The 23,054-nt window shown below is 36.0% G+C and overlaps 1 protein-coding gene and 1 pseudogene across 1 annotated transcript; one reads left to right on the forward strand and one right to left on the reverse strand.

Annotated features, from left to right (window-relative positions):
• Nucleotides 1–8,010: 8,010 nt before the first annotated feature.
• LOC132037023 (gibberellin-regulated protein 14-like) lies at nt 8,011–9,863 on the forward strand. Its single transcript, XM_059427456.1, has 3 exons — nt 8,011–8,106; nt 8,513–8,750; nt 9,490–9,863. The coding sequence occupies exons 1-3, from the start codon at nt 8,047–8,049 to the stop codon at nt 9,672–9,674; spliced, it is 483 nt and encodes a 160-aa protein (XP_059283439.1). The 5' UTR covers nt 8,011–8,046; the 3' UTR covers nt 9,675–9,863.
• Nucleotides 9,864–16,812: 6,949 nt separating this feature from the next.
• On the reverse strand, nt 16,813–18,892 carry LOC132036755 (U-box domain-containing protein 40-like; annotated as a pseudogene).
• Between the last annotated feature and the right edge of the window lie 4,162 nt (nt 18,893–23,054).

The following is a 23,054-nucleotide window of genomic DNA, read 5'->3' on the forward strand; positions in this document are numbered from 1 at the left end:
ATTCTCCACCTGACACCGGTTATTATTGAATTCCCAAAGAAAGTGGTCATAATTTAGCTACCTCCGTAATTGACTGCAACTTAATATATCCATCTACATTTGAAGCTTAGGTCGAGTTTTTCTTGTTTTGAAGTCCTCTCTTCAGTAACACTGCAGGGTAGGAGCTGTTTCCCTTGGGTAGGTTTACCACCGCGTATTGGTTCCCCTTGTTTTCTCTTGTAATTCCTATAGGTCTACTTTCACTCTTCATTTAGGTCGCATAGTCCACAGCGTACCTCCTTCTTGGAGTTATCTTTTTAATCCTCTGACGTGCACTATCTATAACATTCCCTTTGAATAGTTGAAAACGAGTTTTCCTCTTAGTAATGACTCTCGATTTCAATACTCCCTCGATTCCTCAGAAACATCCTTCCGAGAGACATAAGTGAGTCACTTTCTTGATATGATCCTCCTTGATACTTGGACTCGTCGATCCTTTTCCTTGCTCGATAATGGTATTAAGCCTCACATAGTTTGCAAATCTCTTCCATTTCCTTCCTTCCATATGACCATGATAATGGTATTGATTCACGCCTGTAGAGTCTAGATAAATTCAATTCGAGATGTCTTGTCATAGGTGTCCGTCGACTCATCAAAGGCCTCAAAATTTTTGAGAATTTCATAACCCTTTGGTAAACTGTTGGAAATTCGTTATGACCATAATGATACAAAATGAAAGTTCCAAGGCGTAATATTCTCCTGGAAAAACCCCTTATTCAATGATCCTATCGATTTCGCAAGTAATCTAGCACACCCCAGGGCTATCGTAAGAAACGCATAACATATACTTATACCATATTCAGGATAATTGTCCTATTTGTCCTTAACGACAATTCCAACTCAACATTATCAATTTACCATATATTTTTCTTGCTCCTCTTTTTAAGTACCCAATTGGTTTCATTCTCGATATGTAAATACTTGCAAGTTACATAACCGTTCTTGTGTGATTCATGTATGCACATCTAACCTTATTCGTAAACTTCCCTTCCTTTGGTTCGTTCTATTTGACATATCGCTTACATACCAAAACTCTTTTGTCTATCTGTTGTAACTTATTTCATCGTACTCTTTTTTCTCCTTTGTTTGTCCCTTGATTATCACATCTTATATTCTACTATAGAAAACTTTATGTCCCATATTATGTGCCACACATAAATCACAATATCATTTACAAACGACTCTACTGTCAATTTGCCTCTATTCCAGTATAGCATCGCTATCCTCTACCATATTCCTTGAGCTATTTGCCCTCAATGTCATGCTGTTCAAGGTCTCCACGAATGATTTTTAGTACAGTATCAGATACCCGCTCGATTCCTGTTCATTTACTTACTAGGTATTAGGCTCATTTCTGCATAGCTCTCACTTTTTCGTTTTAGAGTCTATATCTGTCACATCTTAGGGCTTATTATTTCAATATCCACACTCGTATTTTCCTTACTCGCTTCCCCCCTTTAAGGGATTTACTTATACCATTCTCAAATCTGTTGCCTCACTTCTAATCTTGAATTCATATATCCCTTTCCTCAATTCCCTTATTATACCGCATCATTTTCATGCCATTTCCCATAATTTATAGCTGCAGTAATTCATGTGTGAAGTCTTAATATACTCATCTTGCAGTTTAGTAATCAAGTAATGCAACCGACATAGCAATCCAAACAAGGATGTGTTTTACTTAGCTCAACCGTTAGTTATGAGTCAATCTCTACATCTGCTCCAATTAACAACTTCTGCCCCATAGGCCACTCGAAATAGTAGTATGTCTAGTTATTCGTACCATCCATGCAATGTCACTTATCCCATTCTTGATACTCAGAGTTCACTTAGAGTGTCATTTTTCCTGTTCTTCCCATCTTAAGTTATTCCTCTCCTTCCCATAATCGACTTATATTAACCATAAATGCATTTTCCCTTGAACCCGCCATAATTGTTTTCAAGGATTTGAGTCTCAGGCGCAACTAGTACCCCTTATGGCTCATACTCTTTTACTCTCGTGCTGCACTCATCGTTGATTTCAAAACCAATCATATCATATTTGTCATTGATGATAGCCTTGCTTTATCGCTTTATCGTCGTACGGTAAACTCATAACTCATGGCAACATTTTTCTCTCCAACTTAGTCCTTTATATACTTTACTCGTTCTGTCTTGGTATAGGATATTCGTAGGAGATGCATCTTCCTTTTCTCATAATATGACTATTTCTTAAGCGCGCGTACTTCGCATATTTCCTTTTCATTCTATACCCATACTTATTCCTTTACATTCTTTCCTCCTTAATTTATCTTATTACCTCCCGTTTTATAATCAGTCCCTTATTCCTCGCACAAGGAACCCTATTCTTAACTCAGTACCGTCTTGTACTTTAGAAGATAGCACTTCTATACCATCCATTCTTCGCTTCCAAAACCTATTTTGTTCAATTTGATCATCCCCTCTCATCTTTATTATACTGATCCTTTTCCTAACAATCGTTCTATTTCGTTATACATTTCTCTGTAGTCTTGGTCTTTTACATCTAGCCGAAGACATCACTCGTGGTCTTGATTAGGCAAATCACAACTGTTACTACTTTGCCATATCACTTTCCTCTTATTTCTTTTTCAAGTTGACCTCTTTGTTTTTCTCTTTTTGCTTGCCATCATTTCTGTCATTGCGAAACCTCTATGCTGGACTTTCCCTTAACAAGGCTTTATAAGCTTTCTTATCTACTGCCCCATGGTTCGCTTATTAGTTTCACACTTGCATTCACTCCTTATTCATATAGAATATGCTACATCTTTAATCGTTTCCTTGTTATGCTTTACTTACCTTGTATTACGGTTCTTGCTACGTTCTTATTATATCCTGATCATATCAACTCTATAGAGTGCCACTTCTTGATCTCATTCGCAAGCCTGCGTATAAAATGGAATAAACCTCATGGAGTAAGCATACTTCACCTATTATTCTTTCTGATCAGCCCTATTACACTCACCCCATAAGTTGTCTTACCAAGGTATTCATATTCGTTATAACCCTTCGTATTTCATACCCCTATCTCAGTCATGTTGTTACTCTATTTTGCTAGAAGACTTGTCGTATCTTATTTGTGCTTACCCATCCAATCAATACTCTAGTATCACACTCAATTGGAGTTCCCCTTTCTCTCATATGCCATGTTTTAGTACTACCAGTCTCCCTAATTTACTCTAGAATTTCTCTTTATCGTATCAATGTCGACCTTATAATTACCGTTACTATCATTTCAACAATATTTACTCACCTCTTGTAGTTGTCAGCAATACTCCTAGCTTAATCCCATCCTTCCATTACTTTTTACACAATATCTTTTCCCGTCGGGATATATTACAAGCTTATATCTTATCTCCTTCAAATTTTAGGAAAATTTCGGCAGAGTTTCCTCTATATTTCTTACTATCCAAAACTCGCACGCAAAGAAATACCAACAATGCCTCACTGTGGCTAAAATATATATGATATATCTCACACATTGTGGCTCCCAATTTTTAAGTAAAAGTACAAAGATGTCGAAACTTACCTCATATACCACACCTCGAGACGTGCCCGATCCTTTAGCGATCGCCCGTTATGCCTTCCTATTTACTTTCCTTTTCATTCTTCAGCTTTGCATTTCAATCATACCTCAAAATTCTTACCTTACCCGACATACATCTTTTCGTATCGTCGCTTACCTTTGTACTGATTCATTTAATTTGGTTAGTTCACAAAATTATAACTGAACTTATCATCAAGAGATACATTAAAATCAATTCCTTTATTGTACTTTCACTGACTTACCTCTATGACAACCAATCCATTATCATAAAAATATATATTCTGATAACGTAGCCCCAACGAAGTGACTTACCTCTGTAACTTCCAATATCATCACTCACTTTCTTCTGTCGATAACGTTCTTTTGCTGAAATCAAGGATTAGTATAAGGAATCTCATTTCCTATGGCTTGGCTCTATCACACGATCTTAGATATGAAAGACGAGTAACCATCCTAAATGCCCTGTAGCCTCCTATTTATAAATGTGGCGCGCAACACACCATAAACAGGACACGACTTTGCAGACAACCCCTAGGATGAACTGCTCTGATACCACTTTGTCACACCCCAATCGTGATAGGGCATGATGGGCACCCGACCTTTACTTAGAGCCGAGCAAACTCGCTGGTTCTCGTTATACTCATAGTCTCGCTGGACTCTTAAATCATGAGATGAAATGCATGATGAAAGCTTTTCAAAAACATTCTTTCTGTCTTTCTCAAATCAAGTGAAATCTGTAATGTAATGCATAACGATACATCGGCTTACATAGCTGCTTACAAGGCTGACGTACTGTATACATGACTCTGTCTGCAAAAGTCTCTAACGTAAGATATTACATCAAAAACTAAGTTGGGACAGGACCCTAACATACCCATAATGTATATGACTCAGCTCATACGGGAATACTCCGACACGGCATCACTCCGAATCGAATGGAGTTTACTAATCCAGCTGATAGCCTGGAACATCCTACGGTCAAACTCCTGGATAACTTTCCTACAAAGCAATATGGGGCTGTGTGGTATGCAACACTGCGCCCCCAGGCAAAGGGACGTCAGTACGAATAATGCACTGAGTATGTAAGGCATGAATAATACTAGCATAATAAAGGAATAATGAAAATATGAGGCGAAGATATAACCTGTACGTCAATTGCCTCTTAAGGCGAATACTATGCCTGCTTAACTTTTAAAGGAAAACACATGTTACGCATATCAAATATATCATCATCGTTAACCCGCGTCCGGGTAACTATCGCACGCCGCCCACTAGTGGTGTCATGTTCGGCCCTCTAGGCACGGTGTAATCATAAGCAGCCTGCCTTAGCAATGTCATGTCCAGCCATCTAGGCACGGTGTAATCTTATCATTATATACTTATCATAAAGCATGCATTAAGAATCAATTAAGTACTACATCTCTATCGGGGTAACGTAAGGTCGAGAACCTCCGATTCCATCATGGAGTAGTCGTGATCATCATGTCTCACCTTGAATGGACTAGCATTATAAGGTGAGTCTAACAACAACGAATAACATCAAGGAATCATATAAGGAACATTAGCTTCGTAAGAATATCATAGTATGAGCTTTAGGATCTCTAGACTTAGACTCATCATCATCATTGTCATATTCACAACGCATCGCTTATCTTTATTTCATGAAAAGCTCTTAATAATCATAGACTCATAATTTCTGGAATATAAAAGAGTCATGGAGTGATAAAGGAAGTCATATCATAAGGATCATGCCTCAGAAAAAGAAGGGACTAGCCTTGCATACCATTACGTCTCTCCAACTTTATCAATTAAACGCTTTCCTCCAATGTTCACGGTTCTACATCCAAGAGAATTCGTACTAAGATTAGATAATCGAAAACATACTTAAGCTTAAGCTAAGGCTAATGAAAATTGGGCAGCATCTCCTTTGTTTCTACAACTTTCTCAATATAATGTAACAACTCCCAAACATCAACAACACACCCACAATACCATAATCAATAAACTTCGTTAAGTTAGTCATTATTCAATTATCAAGATTCCCTCTCAACGTCATTCATAACCATACCCATAATACAACACCACCTTCATCCTCACATAATGCTTCTCCAATGTTCTTAATACCATTTATAACAAGATTATACCCATAACATCTCAAGAATCATGATTCATATCAAACTACTATTCAAGAATACTAGTACTCTCATATTTGTAACCCATTTTCTACTTTCTTCCATAATCCAAGTCTTTCAACCATTCAATATTCTTAATAACATGAAATGATCATAAAACTCACCTTTGATTGTGAAGGAATGGTTTTTGGATGGAAATGCTTCACTTGGAGAAAACCCTAGCTCCACTTCCAAAGAAATTTCTAGCTTCCATCAACCCTCATTAACATTCTTGCACTTGATTTCCTTGGATTAATGATGTTGATCTTTGATTTCCCTTGAATTTATGTTAGTGAAGTATGTGGAACCTTCTAGAGGTCTTGAGAGAAGTGGAGAAGTTGGAAGAATGAAAAATTAGAAGTGGGAACATGTATTTGTACTTGGAAAATACTCAACCCGACGGGACTTATACGGACCCTTATGTGGTCCATATAATATTAGACGGTCCGTATAAGTGGTCGTATTTCACCATCAGGGAAATCCCTTTTTCTGTAAGGTTATACAGACCCCTTATACGGACCGTATAAGTGGTCGTATAACTCCATTTTTCTGAAGTAATCTCGTCGTTTCGTTTTCTCTCTAATCCTTATGGAACCTTCTTAGCACTTGTTTAACACTTCATTAACAATCTAAGGAGCGTTATAACTCTTCCTCATGACATTATTAAACCAACATTAGCTCGGTACTTTGCAAACCCTTTCTGAACACGACTTACATTTCACTTCCTTCAACAAACTAGATTTCACATAATCGTATGACTTCAAAATATTATAGTATGCACTTTAAACTATCTAATACTTCTCTTAACCTTGTAAGGATTTCGTAATCACCTTAAGTTCACATTAGCCTACTCACAAGGCAACAAATCCAGAATTTCTGAGGTGTAACACTTTTTAAGCAACTTAACCTCACGTTTTATACAATTTGAATTAGAAGTTTTAAATAAAAACACAACAATCATAATGTCATTAAAAAAATCAAGTTTAAATTATGAATTAGCATGTCCTTAAATGATATCACAAACCTGGGGAACCAACGCTTATAAACTCTGAAATTATCCACAAAATATGACACCCGAGGATGGTAGAAAAACAAGTGCTTTGGAAGGTAGAAAACGTATCTAGTCTGAAACGACAAACCTCGTGCAGAGGTAAACAAAAAACTGAAGCGCACACTCTGATGTGAAATAGATATATTAGTTTATCAGCCCTGTGTTATGGGGATATGTGTTGGAAAAATAACTTAGATTTAGCGTATCTACCAATTCATCAATATGTCTCGCCCATACAATCTTTGATCTACCTAGCTGGCACCTAACTGGCCAGGACCAGCACCACCAATGTCCCTGCATTAATACAGAGGCTTCAGTGATCGATCTAGACTTGGACGTGGTGAGTTCCAACATATATACTCCCTACGTGTCAATTTAAATGTCTTAGTTAGTGGGCATAAAATTTAAGGAATAAAAAAGAATTTTTAAATCTTGTTATCTTAAATTAAAGATGTGTATAATGTACTAAATATCATTTGAATCTTGTGATTTTAAACTTGACATGTAGAATATTTGAATTGTCAACTTACTAAACATAGAAAGATATACTCTTTTTGGAACACACCAAAAAAGAAAGTTAGACACTTAAACTGAAACGGGGGGAGTATATGTATATGTACTTGCTTTCATGTGCAGGCTAGAGCGGAAGCATAATATATATAAGTACAAAATCACTAAATTTCAATAAATTTTAAATTTTGAACTCAGTAAATTTAAAAATGCAATGAATTCAATAATAAGAACCTTAAGGGGAGAACCATCAAATTTAAATTATGAATCCATCTTTGAATTCAACTTGAAAGCACCTTGATTCATGATTCTATTGATCTGCAAATTCTAGTTGGATCTGTCACTAGTTTTAGCTCCTCTTTGTGTGCCCCTCGACTGATTCAACAGGACAATCAAAAAATATTTGATAATCGTGGTGTTCGGGTCAGCTTGTGTGTTCCTCGACCATTTTTACTGGATACCTATTTTTACTGGATACCTGCTACCTCCCACCAGCAATAGGTACCAGATAACTCTGTTCACCATACTTGGATAGATCGAAAGAAATCACCTGGTGTTTTTGTTTCCACTGGAATTTGAACCTTTCTCGCCCGCTTCATTAACTACTAAGCCACACCTTGGATACTTCGCATCCTATATATATACCTATTCTTGTTGTCATGAATCTTTCATCAGCTCCCTTTCATCTACTCCTTTCTTGTCCTCCAGCAATGGCTTTCAAGCTTATGCCACTTCTGTTTACCAGCTTTTTGCTTCTCATCGCTTCTACTGTATGTCTTTCACACTTCCTTTCTGAACTACAACAGATACTTATCTAGTTTATTCTGCTTAGATTTTAAGTTAATTAGAACACTGTATGAACAACAGATACCTAGTTTACTATGTTTAGATCTTAATACGCTAAGTAGTACATAGAGTATGAACTGTAGGAGTCTTAGCGTACATTTTCATTATACATGCGAAGTATAATGAGCATTTACATTCTCCATGACAGAAGTTTGTTCCTAATGATATGATGTTTTATATTGTAGCATGCTTATGATAATCAACTTTTATCAAGTGTAAACTACTTATATTTATGAGTTACTAAGATTCTCTCGAATGTACCCTAGAATAAAGAGTTCACCAAAGTATGGTAACTCATTGAACTTATTTTTACCTTTTCTTTCTTTGCAGAAGGGGGATAGCAACACTGCTCCTGGTGCTTTCCCACATGGTAAGATATCAAGCCCCCCACCAACGGTCAATGGATCCTCTCCGACCCTTCCGGTCCCCGCTCCACCAACCACTCCATACACCCCTCCTCCACCGCCAGTGAAAGCACCATCCCCACCTCCGGCAGTCAAGCTACCACCACCAGCCACGAAACCACCTGTCCCTACTCCTCCCGTTTCACCACCAAGGACCACAGCAGGTATAAGACACTTACATAAGAGTTCAAGTTTTATCTACTTTTTTCCCTGAATTTATCCCCTGCTTTCTTATATTTAGACAAATTTGACTTTCTTTCTATTTAGCATAGAAAACTATTGAAAACGTCTTATGCATTGAAATCAGGCAATAGTAACATAGTGACGCTTCTTCAATTAAGAGAAAAAAAAAAACTAAAAAGAAGAAAGAGGTCTGGAATCTGTATATACAATAATTCACAACTTTTTTCAACCGTATGCATCAAAAGATGCTTGTACGGTTCCTATGATATGCAATTTTACCCTACTAAGCTGACTTTATTGAGAAATATTACTCTTTTTTGTCGAAAAGGTTGATAGGGAGATTCTGAATAAACATATGGTTCTTATGGTACATCTCAATATCCAGGCCATAAATCTGTATCAACTAGGGATAAGAAAAGCATAGAGTCAAACTCTTCTTCCGTGTAAAACAATGATTTTTATCAGCTGTATCAACGATAAAAACTTCATAGAATTCACAATCAGGTCACTTATAAATCTCTATAACAAGCGTGTAATAAGTAACCTGATAAACATGTTAAGTAATCTGATATCACAAGTTAAACTACATTAATAGTATAAAAATCTTAAACATTGTCCATAAATGCAAATTCAACCCTTTATATAATCTTCAATTAATATTTTTACTATCTGAGAATGCCCTCAAGTAACAAGTTTTCTATGTTTATTGGATATATGCAGAATGCTTTCCCCTATGCGAGGTGAGATGCAAATTACATTCAAGGAAGAACGTATGCCTAAGAGCATGCACTACTTGCTGTTTAAGATGCAAATGCGTTCCACCAGGCCAATATGGCAACAGAGAGAAATGTGGCAAATGCTATGCTAATATGACCACTCACGGAGGCAAGCCCAAGTGCCCATGAAAACTTAAAAGGAAGCTAGATGGTGAATGCAGGGAACTGTTGCATGACTGCATCTGTGATTTGTTGTAGTTGATTCGTACCAGCAATAATTTGCTGAAAAATATTTTGCTAATTAAATGTCCAAACGGATCCAGAAAACCTGCCTATCTTTCTCCGTAGATACCAACTTTTCTCGAACTGTTTGAGACTAAGCCCAAATATCATTAAGAGTATCTTATAATAATTTATATTTTGTGAGTGTCTGCGTTTTTTAGTAATGGAAGGGAACGATTCTCACGTTAATCTTGCAGTATTTGTGTCCTTATTAGAAATTTATCCTGCATCCGATCTTCATCCAACTGGACGCCATGTCAAATTGTGTTTGATGAATTTATGCTTACTACTATAGACATGCGTACCAATATTTTATATGAAATGTGTAAGAAGCCTCGTTTCATTTGCTTAAGATCACTCATGTGATTACATTCTGAAGTTTCAACTCAATACTCTATTAGTTACAATTTATGTGATGCTTTTTCAATTTTAAGGTGCCCAATGAATTAGTTGAATTACTAAATTTCTAAATTGGTGCAAATTCCACTGTTGGCACTTGCATTGCCCATTCCGGAATGGGTGCTCAGATTGTGGTTGTCCACATGTCTTTTCATCTCACAAATGTATACACAAAAGCCATACTAACTCCGTTACACTTATCACAAGTAGACATATATATAGGATAAGTAGCAGTGTCTGGTCATATTTTAGATCAACAACGCCCAATTACCTTAAAAAGAACAAACATAATGTAAAGGAAACGATTAAAAAATACCTGTTATACCAGTTGATGACTCCAACTAGCATCCTCCGCGAGAAGTCAGCTCCATTATTAATTTGCAGTTACAGCGGGCAAAAGATGTAGGTAACTCGGACATCAGAGTTCGGCCGCGATTTTTGCACACTCTCCATAGAAGTACCAAAAATTCAGCATCTCCGCGTGACTTCAAATTTCTAGTAACAACCACCGACAAATCGGCTCTGCTTAAAGAAGAAATACTCCTTTGAAGTAGCTAGATAGTGGGAATGCTTTGTTTTTCTTTCTTTCTTTCATCGTTGAACCACCAAGATGATTGAAGCTTACACTTGCAAAAGTCAGTTCATTTGCCTCTGGTTAGGCATTAGCAGTAAATATGTACTATTACAGACCTTTCAAGAAACTAACAAAGAGAAGAGCATTGCATTTTCTAACTTTTCAGGACCAGATATAGCTGATAAACTCAACATCAAGCACAACAAAGAAGAGCAGAGATAAACCACAGCAGGTTCACAGAATAAGCATCATTCACACAAGAAATGAAGAACATTATCTAGTATCAAGGATGGCCAAACAATAGTAGAAGACGATGGGCTCATGTTACAAACATTTGTTAAGTTAATGTTTTAATTAATTTTGAAACATTTCATTGAATAAAAGTTTTCCAAACTAAATGAATGTGAATTTGAAGATACATTCTTCATTTAGTATTTTACGTTTTAGGTTCTTGAAAGTTACATAAAAGTTGCATGTATTTTAAGAAAAATTCATGAACCTATTTTAAATCCTATTTAATGAAAACGTTTATGTTATGTAATTTTTATCCTATAAATAGTGTTTCATTCTTTTGGAAAATGTAAGCACTTGAAGAAAATAATTTCCCCTTAAAACTTTAGAGAGACATTGATCAAAAGGTGAAATCACCAATTCAAGAATAGAAGAGCAACTTTCTTGAATAATACTTGTTGTGGCTTAGTTGAATCCTGAAGATAGAGTTGTTATTTATTCTTCCGTTTGCTCGTGGGAGAGACTCCAACTATTTTCAAGAAACGTCTTAACGTGCCTCTAATCCAAGCAAGTTTATTTTGGATTTCTTTTATTATTATCATCCTTGTTCTAACAATTTGAAGATAGTTGTCTCTATGGCTACTACATCAACATTGAATGGTGTATCATCTCTGCCTAATCCTAATTTTGAAATATTCGATGGCAAAGACTTTCCTAGATGGCGTGGAAAGATGTAATTCTTTTTAAGACGATTGAAGTTGGCATATGTTCTTGAACAACCTTGTCCTAATGCTCCGGTTCCGAGGTAGCAACTGACGAGGCTACTTTGATTAAAGAAAAAATGGCCAAGTGGAAAGATGATGATTATTTATGTAAGAATTATATTCTTGGAGGAATGTCCAACAAATTTTATGATCAATATTATACCAAGTGCAAATTTGCTAAGGATATTTGGGACGCTCTCCAAAATATCTATTTGGCGGAAGAGGCGAGTTCAAAGAAATTTCTTGTTTCAACCTATATGGAGTTCAAAGTCGGTTGATGATAAGTCAATCATCGAACAAGTGCAAGAATTCCAACTTATAGCTAATAAAATTGCTATCTCTACGGAATTGCTCTTGATGAAAATTTTCATGTTGGTGCTATTGTCTCGAAACTTCCTTCCTCTTGGAAAGAATACAGAAGCAAACTCTTACACAAGAAAGAAGATTTGACTCTTAAGCAATTGTTGCAGCATTTGCAAATTGAACAAGAGACTTGATATCGTGACAATAATATTTTGAAGGAACCCGTCATGAAAGCTCATGTGGTTGAAGAAAAATCAACTAAGAAGGAATCTGTTAATAAGAAAATTCCGAAGGCAAAGAGAAGTACGAATTTTAAGCGTACAAGTACCAATTCTAAGTCGGTTGAATGTTATCACTGTCACAAATTTGGTCACTATGCGCGTGATGGTAAAATTCTTAAAGCTGAAAAGAAGAAAGAAAAGGCAAATAATCATGGAAAAGATGAATTTGTAGCAATGGTTACCGAAGCATTTGTAGCAGGAAATCAAGTGGAATGGTGGATAGACACTGGCGCAACTGGCCATATATCAGGTCATCGAAATGCTTTCAAGACCTATGAATTAGTGGGGGACGATAAAGTGTTGTATATGGGAAACTTGTCCTCTGCTAAGGTTGTGGGAAAAGGAACTGTTGAATTGAAGTTTACTTTCGGAAAGATTGTCACGCTGATGGACGTATTGCATTTTCCTGAAATTCGGAAGAACTTGGTGTCAGGTACGCTTCTTTTGAAGTATGGTTTTAGAATGATTTTTTAGGCAGATAAATTTATACTGTCTAAAAATGGCATATTTGTTGGAAAAGGCTATGCTACAAATGGAATGTTCAAACTCAATATTGATAATGAAAATATTTCGCTTATATTGTGGAGTCTCTAGATTTATGGCATGAACGTCTTGGTCATGTGAATTTTAGATCCATACAACTTATGGTGAAAAATGGATTAATTAAGGGTCGTGGAAAAGATCATACTACTAAGTGTCTTACTTGTAGTAAATGCAAGATAACAACGAAACCTTTTAAGATGGTTGAAAGGACATCCACACTTTTGGAATTAATTCACAACGATATTTGTGAGATGGATTGTTTGTCACGTCATGGTAAGAGATATTTTATAACTTTCATTGACGATTACTCAAGATATACATATGTCTTTCCATTAAGAACAAAAGATGAGGCATTTGAGTCTTTCAAAACATATAAAGCAGAAGTTGAAAATAAATTGAGTTTGAAGATTAAATCAATTAGATCTGATAGAGGTGGAGAATATTTAAAATCAGATTTTATTGATTTTTGTGGAAAAGAAGGCATTGAAAAACAATTGACTACATCTTATACACCACAACAAAATGGTGTAGCAGAAAGGAAAAACAGGACTTTCATAGAAATGGTTAATTCTATGCTTTATGGATACGGTATGCTGGAAATTTGTATTTGAAGCCTTGTTTTCACCTATCATATTTTGAATCGAATACCTTCCAAGAAACTTGAGGCATCCCTTATGAACTTTGGAAGAACCGAAAGCCAAATATAAATTATTTTAAAGTATGGGGTTGTTTGGCTCATGTTAGATTACCAGATCAACATTTGGCTAAGGTTGGCTATAGAGGAGTAGATTGTGTGTTTATTGGTTATTCTCGGACAAGTAAGGCTTACATGATTCTTAAATCTTGAGATTCCAAGTCCTCACACAATTATTGAATCCTTACATGCTAACTTTTTGAGAATATATTTCCTAAGAAAAAAAGAATCTTTAGAACAAGATGCAAGTTCTTTTACATCTCCTCTTAAAAGGAAAACGATTGAGTCCGTGGAAGAAAGCCATCCGAGGCGCAAGTATAAGACCAGCCCAGCCAAAGAACTTTGGACTTGATTTTCAAGTCTATTTGGTTGAAAAAAATCCTGAAAGTTATGTTGAAGCAGTATCTTCCCATGATGCTCCTTTCTGGCGTGAAGCTATTGATGATGAAATGCATTCTATCATGTCAAATGATACATGGATTTTGTCAGATCTTCCTCTGGGGTGTAAACCTATTGGTTGTAGATGGATTTTTAGGAAGAAATTAAAATCTGATGGTACTATAGATAAGTACAAAGCTCGCTTGGTAGCAAAAGGTTTTACTCAAATGAAAGATATTGATTATTTTGATACCTTTGCACCGTAGCTCGGATGACATCTATTCGGCTCTTAATTGCTTTAGCAGCAATTCATAATATGATAATTCATCAAATGGATGTGAAGACTGCGTTTTTGAATGGAGATCTAGATGAAGAAGTTTACATGAAACAACCAGAGGGATTTATCATTCCTGGTCAGGAACATAAAGTTTGTAAGCTTCTTAAATCTCTTTATGGATTAAAACAAGATCCAAAGCAATGGCATGAGAAATTTAGAAAGGCCATAATTTCTAATGGCTACTCAATCAATGGTGGCGATATATGCATATTCAGTAAATTTCAAGAAAATTCTGGAGTTATAATCTATCTCTATGTGGATGACATGTTGATCTTTGGAACTGATATTGAAAGAGTTAAAGAAACAAAATCATTTCTTGCTTCTCGGTTGAAATGAAGGATCTTGGAGAAAGGCGATGTAATTTTGGGTATGAAAATTGTGAGATCGCTAATGGTTTGACTCTTACTCAAGCAAGTTATATTGAGAAAGTTCGAAGAGGTTTGGTCATTTTGATGACAAGCACGCTCCACACCATTTGATCCAGCATCAAACTAGTGCGAAACTCTAGTGACATTCTTGATCAATTGACGTATTCTCAGATTGTTGGCAGTCTTATGTATACCATGCATTGTACCAGGCCAGATATTGGTTATGTAGTAGGAACTTTGAGCAGTTTACTAGTAACCCCGGAGTTGAACATTGGAATGCCTTAATTCGTGTTTTAAGGTATCTAAAGGGCACGATTAATAATGACCTACATTATTCTACCTTTCCGGCGATTATTGAAGGCTATAGTGATGCTACTTGGAATTACGATCCAAATGAGTCTAAATCTATTCTTGCTTGGATTTTCACTTTAGTAGGAGCAACAATCTCTTGGAAATCAAAGAAACGGACATGTATTACTCACTCAACCATGGAGTCGGAATTTATAGCTATGTCTTCTGGAGAAGAAGAATCATGCTTCGAAGTATGCTAATAGATATTCCTATGTGGAGTAAGCCAATGCCACCTTTGACTATCTATTGTGATAATAAAGCTGCTATTTTTCGGGCTTGAGTGATTGTTACAATGGCAAATCGAGGCAAGTTCGTCTCAAACACAATCATGTGAGAAGACTATTGGAGGATGGCATAATATCGCTTCAATATGTGAAGTCCAGATTTAATCTAGCAGATCTTTTGTCTAAAGGATTAGGCAAAGAGTTAGTAATGGAAACTTGTAAAGGGATGGGAATAAAGCCTGTTGTAAATTAATTGTACTTTATGGTGACCCTACCTAATGATGTAATCTTAGGTTCAAAAGGAAAAACAAGTAAAGTTACAATTGTGGAGCACATCAATAAAATTTTCATTTCTTCAAAAAGTGAGTAAATGTGCATAGGTTGAGATTTTATTCTCTTAATAAATCTATAAGACCGATCTCGGTTGGAGTTAGTATGACGACTCTTGATAGATTTACCAATATTCCTACTGTAGAGGAGGATGAGATTATATTCTTTTAATAAGTCTATAAACCGGTACCGGTTGGAGTGTGTAGGAACCCTCTTGATAGATTTACCGACACTTTGCTGTAAGGGAGGGTGAGATTAAATTCTCTTAATGAATTCATAGACTATTTGGTCGGAGTATGCAAAGTAACTCTTGAAGAATTCACCGCGCTAAGTGCGAAGTGAAGGCCGCTTCAATAAGATTTTTAACAGGGAAATCTTAAAGCATTTAGTTTGAAGGATTCAGGACACATGGCCGTAAGGTGTCAAAGGATTACGATTTTCACCGGAACATAGTAATGTGCGTGGAAATTTTTCTACTTCATTTAATGATCTACTTAGTTCAAGATTCGTTCACTAAGTAGTCAATGATTTAGAATGTATTCACTAGCTAATGGTTCAAGTCCAAAAGACACCATTATTGATGCATATTACTAGATTAATGTCTCAAAAATATTTTCAAAATTTCTTGAAACAAGTGGGGGATTGTTAAGTTAATGTTTTGATTAATTTTGAAACATTTCATTTAATAAAAGTTTTCCAAACTAAATGAATGTGAATTTGAAGATACATTCTTCATTTAGTATTTTACGTTTTAGGTTCTTGAAAGTTACATGAAAGTTGCATGTATTTTAAGAATAATTCATGAACCTATTTTAAATCCTATTTAATGAAAACTTTTATGTTATGTAATTGTTATCCTATAAATAGTGTTTCATTCTTTTGGAAAATGTAAGCACTTGAAGAAAACAATTTCCCCTTAAAACTTTAGAGAGACATTGATCAAAAGGTGAAATCACCAATTCAAGAATAGAAGAGCAACTTTCTTGAATAATACTTGTTGTGGCTTAGTTGAATCCTGAAGATAGAGTTGTTATTTATTCTTCCTTTTGCTCGTGGGAGAGACTCCAACTATCTTCAAGAAACGTCTTAACGTGCCTCTAATCCAAGCAAGTTTATTTTGGATTTCTTTTATTAGTATCATCCTTGTTCTAACAACATTTTCCCAAACTATAACACACTGTTCAAAATATTTTCTTTACACTTTGAACATTCAAGAAACTGTTATTTACTTTGTCAATCGACGAATTGTTTCAAAAGACACCACAAGCAAAACTAAAACCCACTATGTGCATACAAATCTTGCCTAATTACAATTTCATGTCCAGAAAAAACACCCAAATTATCACCCAATTAAGGAAACAAAAGCTATGGAGAATTTGTATCTTCATCAGAATTAAGCAACTCCTCCCAATCAACTTCCTCCTCTTCTTCATCTTTCTCCCTCAACACCTCCAATATCCTTGACCTTATCCTTTGCCCGCTTGCTTCCCATTTCCTCAATTGTTATCAACAATTCCTCTGCTGCAGCCTCCTTTGCCAACCATTTAAACCTAAGTCCACCATGACTTAGTCCATATAATGCAGTAACACAACTCTGCCAAATATTCGACTCTCCATCAAACTCTCCCTTTCTCAACATACCGACAAAACACTCCACCGCACCCCCATCAAGCATAGCTCCTCTCCCCTCTAAACTACCTGCCATGTTACACAGTATTAACAGAATTCGACCCGTCATAGGACCCATACTTCTCACCATGCCTAATAGTAACTGAACCGCACCAAGTTTAACCAACTTAGCACGGTTACTCTGAACCAATGAAAGATGATACAGAGCCAAAGCTGAATCATGCCTTGTCCGTTCGGACTCCGAACGGAGCGAGTGAAGAAGAGGTGGCAATGCACCCAAAACCCCAATGGCAGTCTTGTTTTGATCATCTAATGCCAAACTAAAAAGTGCACCTGCAGCATGTTCTTGTGATTCAGGGAATCCTCCTTTTAACACATCAATTAAAGGGGGAACAATTCCAGACCGTACAATCTTCACCTTGTTTCGATTTTCTAACGAAAGGTTCACTAAAGCTGCTACGGAATTCACCTGTTAATAGTGTACTTGGTAGTTAGTGCAAATATACATTAATTTGAAAGCGGTTGTAAGATGCTCTTTCAATTTAATAACATCGATTACTCTGTTCACCAAATCTACATAATTTAAAATTCAAAGTAATGAATATCTCGGTAACTAACTACCAAGTACGCTATTACCTGTACGGAAGCATATCTCGAGGTGATGGTACAACGAAGAGCCGACAATAAACGCGGAGTACAGAGATGGAAACGAGTTTCTTCTCGGGTTTGGGTCAACTTTCGAAGTGAAATGACAGCTTCTTCTTGTTCAAACACTTGTGAGCTCTTCAGTTTAACGATAAGTTCATCTTCTTCACATGAATTATGGTTTATCGTCTCCATTTCCGAGGATGATGGTGAAGAGCAACAGAAGGGTCGGCTCGGTAGAGGTAAAGGAGTTGCTGATCCACTGGTAGGACCCACAGATTCCTCAGAACTCATAGAACACGAATAGTCTGAATGCCTGGAATATGAACCATGGGTAGCCTGTCCCGAACTGTACGTAGTACCGTGCCCAGAATAATCCCCCTGGGACGCCTGCATAGCTGCATGAACGGGTCTGCTGGACTGGTGGTGATAACTCCTCCCTGATATGTGACTCGACACACTATTTAACTGTGTCACAGACTCAATAAACCGGTTCATCACATCACAATTCTTGCTACTATGCATCTGTTCACGAAATTTTTGTGGGTTTTGGGCAGCCATTAATGAACGGACGAGATTTTGAGCAGAGAGGAAATCGAGAGGTTGAGGAGGATCAATATGTGAAGAAGAACACCAGTTGAAAATGGTAGATTTAAGGGCCTTATTAGGGATAATAGTGGAGAAATTTGGTAAAGAACCATCAGGTAATATAGGTGTAAAAGAGAGTGATTTGCATGCATGAACACAGTTACGTTCGAAAGTATGACCAGAAGAGATTATTATTGGGTCAGCCATGAGAGACTTAGATATTGGACAGATGAATTCTTTAGGATATGGTGGGTGGTGTTTTAATGGATATTTGTTGAAGGAGATTATTCTCCATCTTTGCTTGCCAGTCCCCATTAAAGACTTGAAATTATGTGTTATGGGATTTTGATGTTAGATATTTTTAGTGAATATAATGTTGAGTATATAATTGAAGAGTGTAACTGAATCCATAGATGAAGAAGTGGTATGGGTTAAGAGAGAAAGAAACATGATGAGCTATGGGAAGGGGAAGGGAAAGGCAGTTTTGGAATAAGAATTGAGTAGTAAAGTTGGTCAATCATTCAACTATGTCAATTTCTTATTTTATCAAACCCTTCAACTTTACTTTTTTGAGTAGTTTCTATTTCTCTTCTTTTTATTCTCATCATTTAAAGGCACTTTGGTTTGTGGGACTTGATACAAGAATATCTCATGTCATTATTTTATCTCAGCTTCAATATGGGATAACTTATCTCACCATTTATACTAAAATAATAGAATAAAATAATCTTGGAACTAAATAAACAAAATGTAGGATAAAATAATCTCATAGATTAATCCCGGATTATTATTTTTATCTCACCAACTTAACGATCAAGGATTGTTCGATGGAGTATCTAATTTGCACAACAATGAAAAGGTTTATTTTACACAGGAATAAATTTATTTTAGAAGTGCAGTGCCATTTGGTTGAGAAGATTTGCAAAATAATCCCCAACATAAAATTAACGATAATATTTTTTTATATTCTAATTAAATGATGCATTTTTCTTCAATTTTGATTTATATGATGCACTTTTTTTTAATCTATCCCAAAGAAATGATATATTAATTCTAATAGTATTTATAAGCAACTTAAGTTTAAATTTTTCATTTAATCCTCAATGAAACAATTTAAAGTCACATAATTATGTATCATTTATTTTAAATCACAAGTTTTAAAAACTTTTTTTTACTTAAATTATGTGTGTAGTCAAAGTGCTTCAAATAATTTGAGACAAAGGGAGTAATATATTTGGTTAGAAGAATTAGAAAAATAACTCCTTTAGAAGTCATGCAGCATTTGGTTGGGTGTATAAGAAAAAATAATTCCTGCATAATTTTATACCGCATTTGGTTGGCCCTATATCAATAACAGAGGCAGATTAAATGAATTTTCTAATACAAAGTTTTGTCAAAGATGTAATGTCAGATAATGCCGCATTAAGTTATTCAAAAATTTATGTATTATTTTATGTATGATTAGAATGCAACATAAGAATAGGTATATTAGCAATGCATGATTAAAGTATCTCAGGATAAATTAAAAATGCTCTTAAAATAAATATTCTCTTCACAACAATTTCTTGATTAGTAATCCCTACTTAGTTACATAACCAGCATATATATTAACCAAATTATGACCCCAATAGTATGATATCTTTTCGTCATTATATACAGTACGTTACAACTCTTTGTTGGAATTAAATACAGAGAGTATTAAAATACTATAGTTATTTCAAGTACTACGGTCTCTTTGCTACAAAAGATGTGAAAGAGAGCAAGGGGAGTCTTGAGACTTGTTGGAAATTCATGATTATGTGCATCAAATCCCCTTTAATTTTGGCCAATAAGATTTTGAAGGACCTTGCATATATTTTTGCTTAAACTACAGATATATATTGGTGATAGTAAATTCTAAAGTTGATGCAAAAGGGGCTCAACACTCTAGCAATGAGTCTTCAAGAAGGTGCAGGCAAATGTAGTAGCGCCCATCATTGTTCCCTTCTTTAGACGACACTAATTAACTTAATTGCTAAGCTTCTTTCTTCCTTTTCTTGCCTGCACTCCACTTTGACGTCTTCCATAGACTGTATTTTTATATTTTCCGGGTTTAACTAATCATTATTTGAAGTTGTCTGGTCTTGATCCTGGATAACTCGGATTTGTGTACGCTAAGTAGGCCTTCTATTGAAAAATTCTTTATTTTCAGGGATCAAACTCAAAATTTCTAATTAAGGATAGATTTCAATCATCCCACCACATTTCTTAATTTTAGTTTAACCATATGGCATGTGATGTGAAAATCACTAGGACTACTCTAGAAAACTGAAAATGACAAACGGAAAGGTTCAGTGATATAAACATTTCTATGTCTAATCTAATACTTATATTATTGGACGTCAAACCATTCTTTTTGAATTTGATTGCTCTATAAGGCAGAAGAAAATGAAAAAGGGGACTAGAAAACAATAATAATTATGATTTTTAGTGGTAATAACACCCACTGCATTCTGAAAGTTTGTCTTTTTGGCTTATTATATTAGTTACCCTGCAATCGCTGCCTATTAAAGTCTTAAATTGCCAACATATTCTAGTTGTTCCTTGTCCCTTTTGCTTTCCGTGAATAAATATTATTAATCTTCTTACGTCACCGAAATCTCCCCTAGCTACAAATCTCCAATGTTAAATCTCCTTTTTAACTTTGTTTTGTAGTATACTAATTCGGTGTTTATTCTTCTCCAACAAAAGACAATTTCATTTCCATAATGCTGGAACTTTCTTCTTTATAAATTATAATTCTTCAATCCCCTAATGGTTCAGAGATAAAAGAAAATGCACAAAAATAAAAACTTGTTCAATACATAAGAAGATGAAAAGTTTAAAAACTTACCCAAAAAGCACATACACATATAATGTAAAGTACAGAGTATATACACTTGTTAATTATGAGTCCTAACTGGTTTCCAGTGGACCAGAAAAAGAAATGTTAGTATACCTGAAAGATAGCTTTGGAGCATGTTACTTTGTTCAACTGTTCTGGAAAGAAAAGTGGAATATAAAATGAGATGGGGTGACAATCGAAAAATCTCCACATTGAAATACCCGTTTGTTTGTTTAATGTTTTTTTCGTATTTCGAATATTGAACCTTAGTGTGCAAAAATCGATTTAGTTATTATTCCTTATTGAGACCGAGTGTGACCGGACCAGTTTATCCAGTCACATCGGTGGGAACCCTATTCTAGTCTAATTGTAATATGTTTGGTTTATTTATGGCGAATTTGTAATTATGGTAATAAAGGATTTATAGTTCTATTGGAATAGGATTACCTTATTAGATTAGGGTAAGGAGGACCTTACTTGTATAGAAGGAGGTCATTATAATGAATACAAAGCAGAAAGAATTCTCCCATTCTTCTTGTTTCTCTAAATTCTTGTCCCTGTCTCGATTTTAACATAGTATCAGTGCCACGTTAGAAAGAACACAAAAACCCTAAAACAACAGCAGGTGATGGAGAAACCAGCGATAAAAGCAAAGGAATCGCCGGTGAAGAAAACAAAACCCAAAGAAAAATAATCTCTCCTTATAACATTACGTTGAATGATAACCTTAGAAATATGGTGACAAAAGTCCAATTGAAGGGTGAAAATTATGAAGAATGGGCTAGATCCATGAGGACAACCTTAAGAGCAAAGAAGAAATCCGGCTTCATTGACGACACGATCAGAAAGCCAGATGAAGAGTCACTAAACTTGGAAGATTGGTGGACTATAAACTCACTATTAGTGTCGTGGATTCGCAACACCATAGAACCAATGCTTCACTCAACGATTTCACATAAAGAGGAAGCAAAAGAATTATGGACGAGCATCTAAGAGCTATTCGCCATTATCAATGGCCCTCGGATGCAACAACTAAAGGTGGAACTCGGGGAGTGCAAGCAGAAAGGAAGGACCATAGTGGATTACTATGGAAAACTCACTAAGTTGTGCAAGGAATTGGCAAATTACGAACAGATTCCAACTTGCAAGTGCAGAAAGTGCACGTGCAATCTAGGAACGGCCCTAGAAACCAAAAGAGAAGAAGAAAAAATCCATTTTTTTCCTCATGGGATTGGATGAAGCAATGTATGGAACAGTGAGGTTAAACATACTGGCCCAGGAACCATTGCCATCATCAAACAAGGTCTATTCGAAGCTAGTGCAAGAAGAGCGTGTAAGAAGAATCACACGAAAAATGGAGGACCGGAGTGAAAGCATGGCTTTTCTTTGTGCAAGGGATCATGACCAAGTTGAAGGCAAAAATGAGGGTGCATTCTTCACACATTGCTTGAGATCTGGACACATTACGGACGGATGTTTTCAACTTATTAGCTATCCGAATTGGTGGCCAGAAAATCAAAAAGGAGATGAAAAAATCGGAGGAAGAGGACGAGGACAGCAACAACAGCAGAGGGGTGGACCGGATCCGATCGTGGAAGAGGCAACTACCGGGCTAACTTCATAGTTGCCAAGGAAGGAGCTCAGGCGGAGATAGGACCGGTGAGCACAGGCGGGACAGCACCTCACAATTTGAGGAAAGAGATATGGAAGACTGTGATTCTCGTGTTGAATTCCCAAGGAATAAACCCAAATGGAAAGATGGATAGTACCGAAAACTCATCCTGG

This window comes from Lycium ferocissimum, chromosome 11 (assembly GCF_029784015.1).
Source record: "Lycium ferocissimum isolate CSIRO_LF1 chromosome 11, AGI_CSIRO_Lferr_CH_V1, whole genome shotgun sequence".
NCBI lineage: Eukaryota > Viridiplantae > Streptophyta > Magnoliopsida > Solanales > Solanaceae > Lycium > Lycium ferocissimum.

Bases quoted from the DNA above. Each gene is read 5' to 3' on its own strand.
- LOC132037023 (XM_059427456.1), top strand. From the start codon at position 8,047: ATGGCTTTCAAGCTTATGCCACTTCTGTTTACCAGCTTTTTGCTTCTC. The intron at 8,107-8,512 runs GTATGTCTTTCA...CTTTCTTTGCAG, and splicing joins TGCTTCTCATCGCTTCTACT to AAGGGGGATAGCAACACTGC. The intron at 8,751-9,489 runs GTATAAGACACT...GGATATATGCAG, and splicing joins ACCACCAAGGACCACAGCAG to AATGCTTTCCCCTATGCGAG.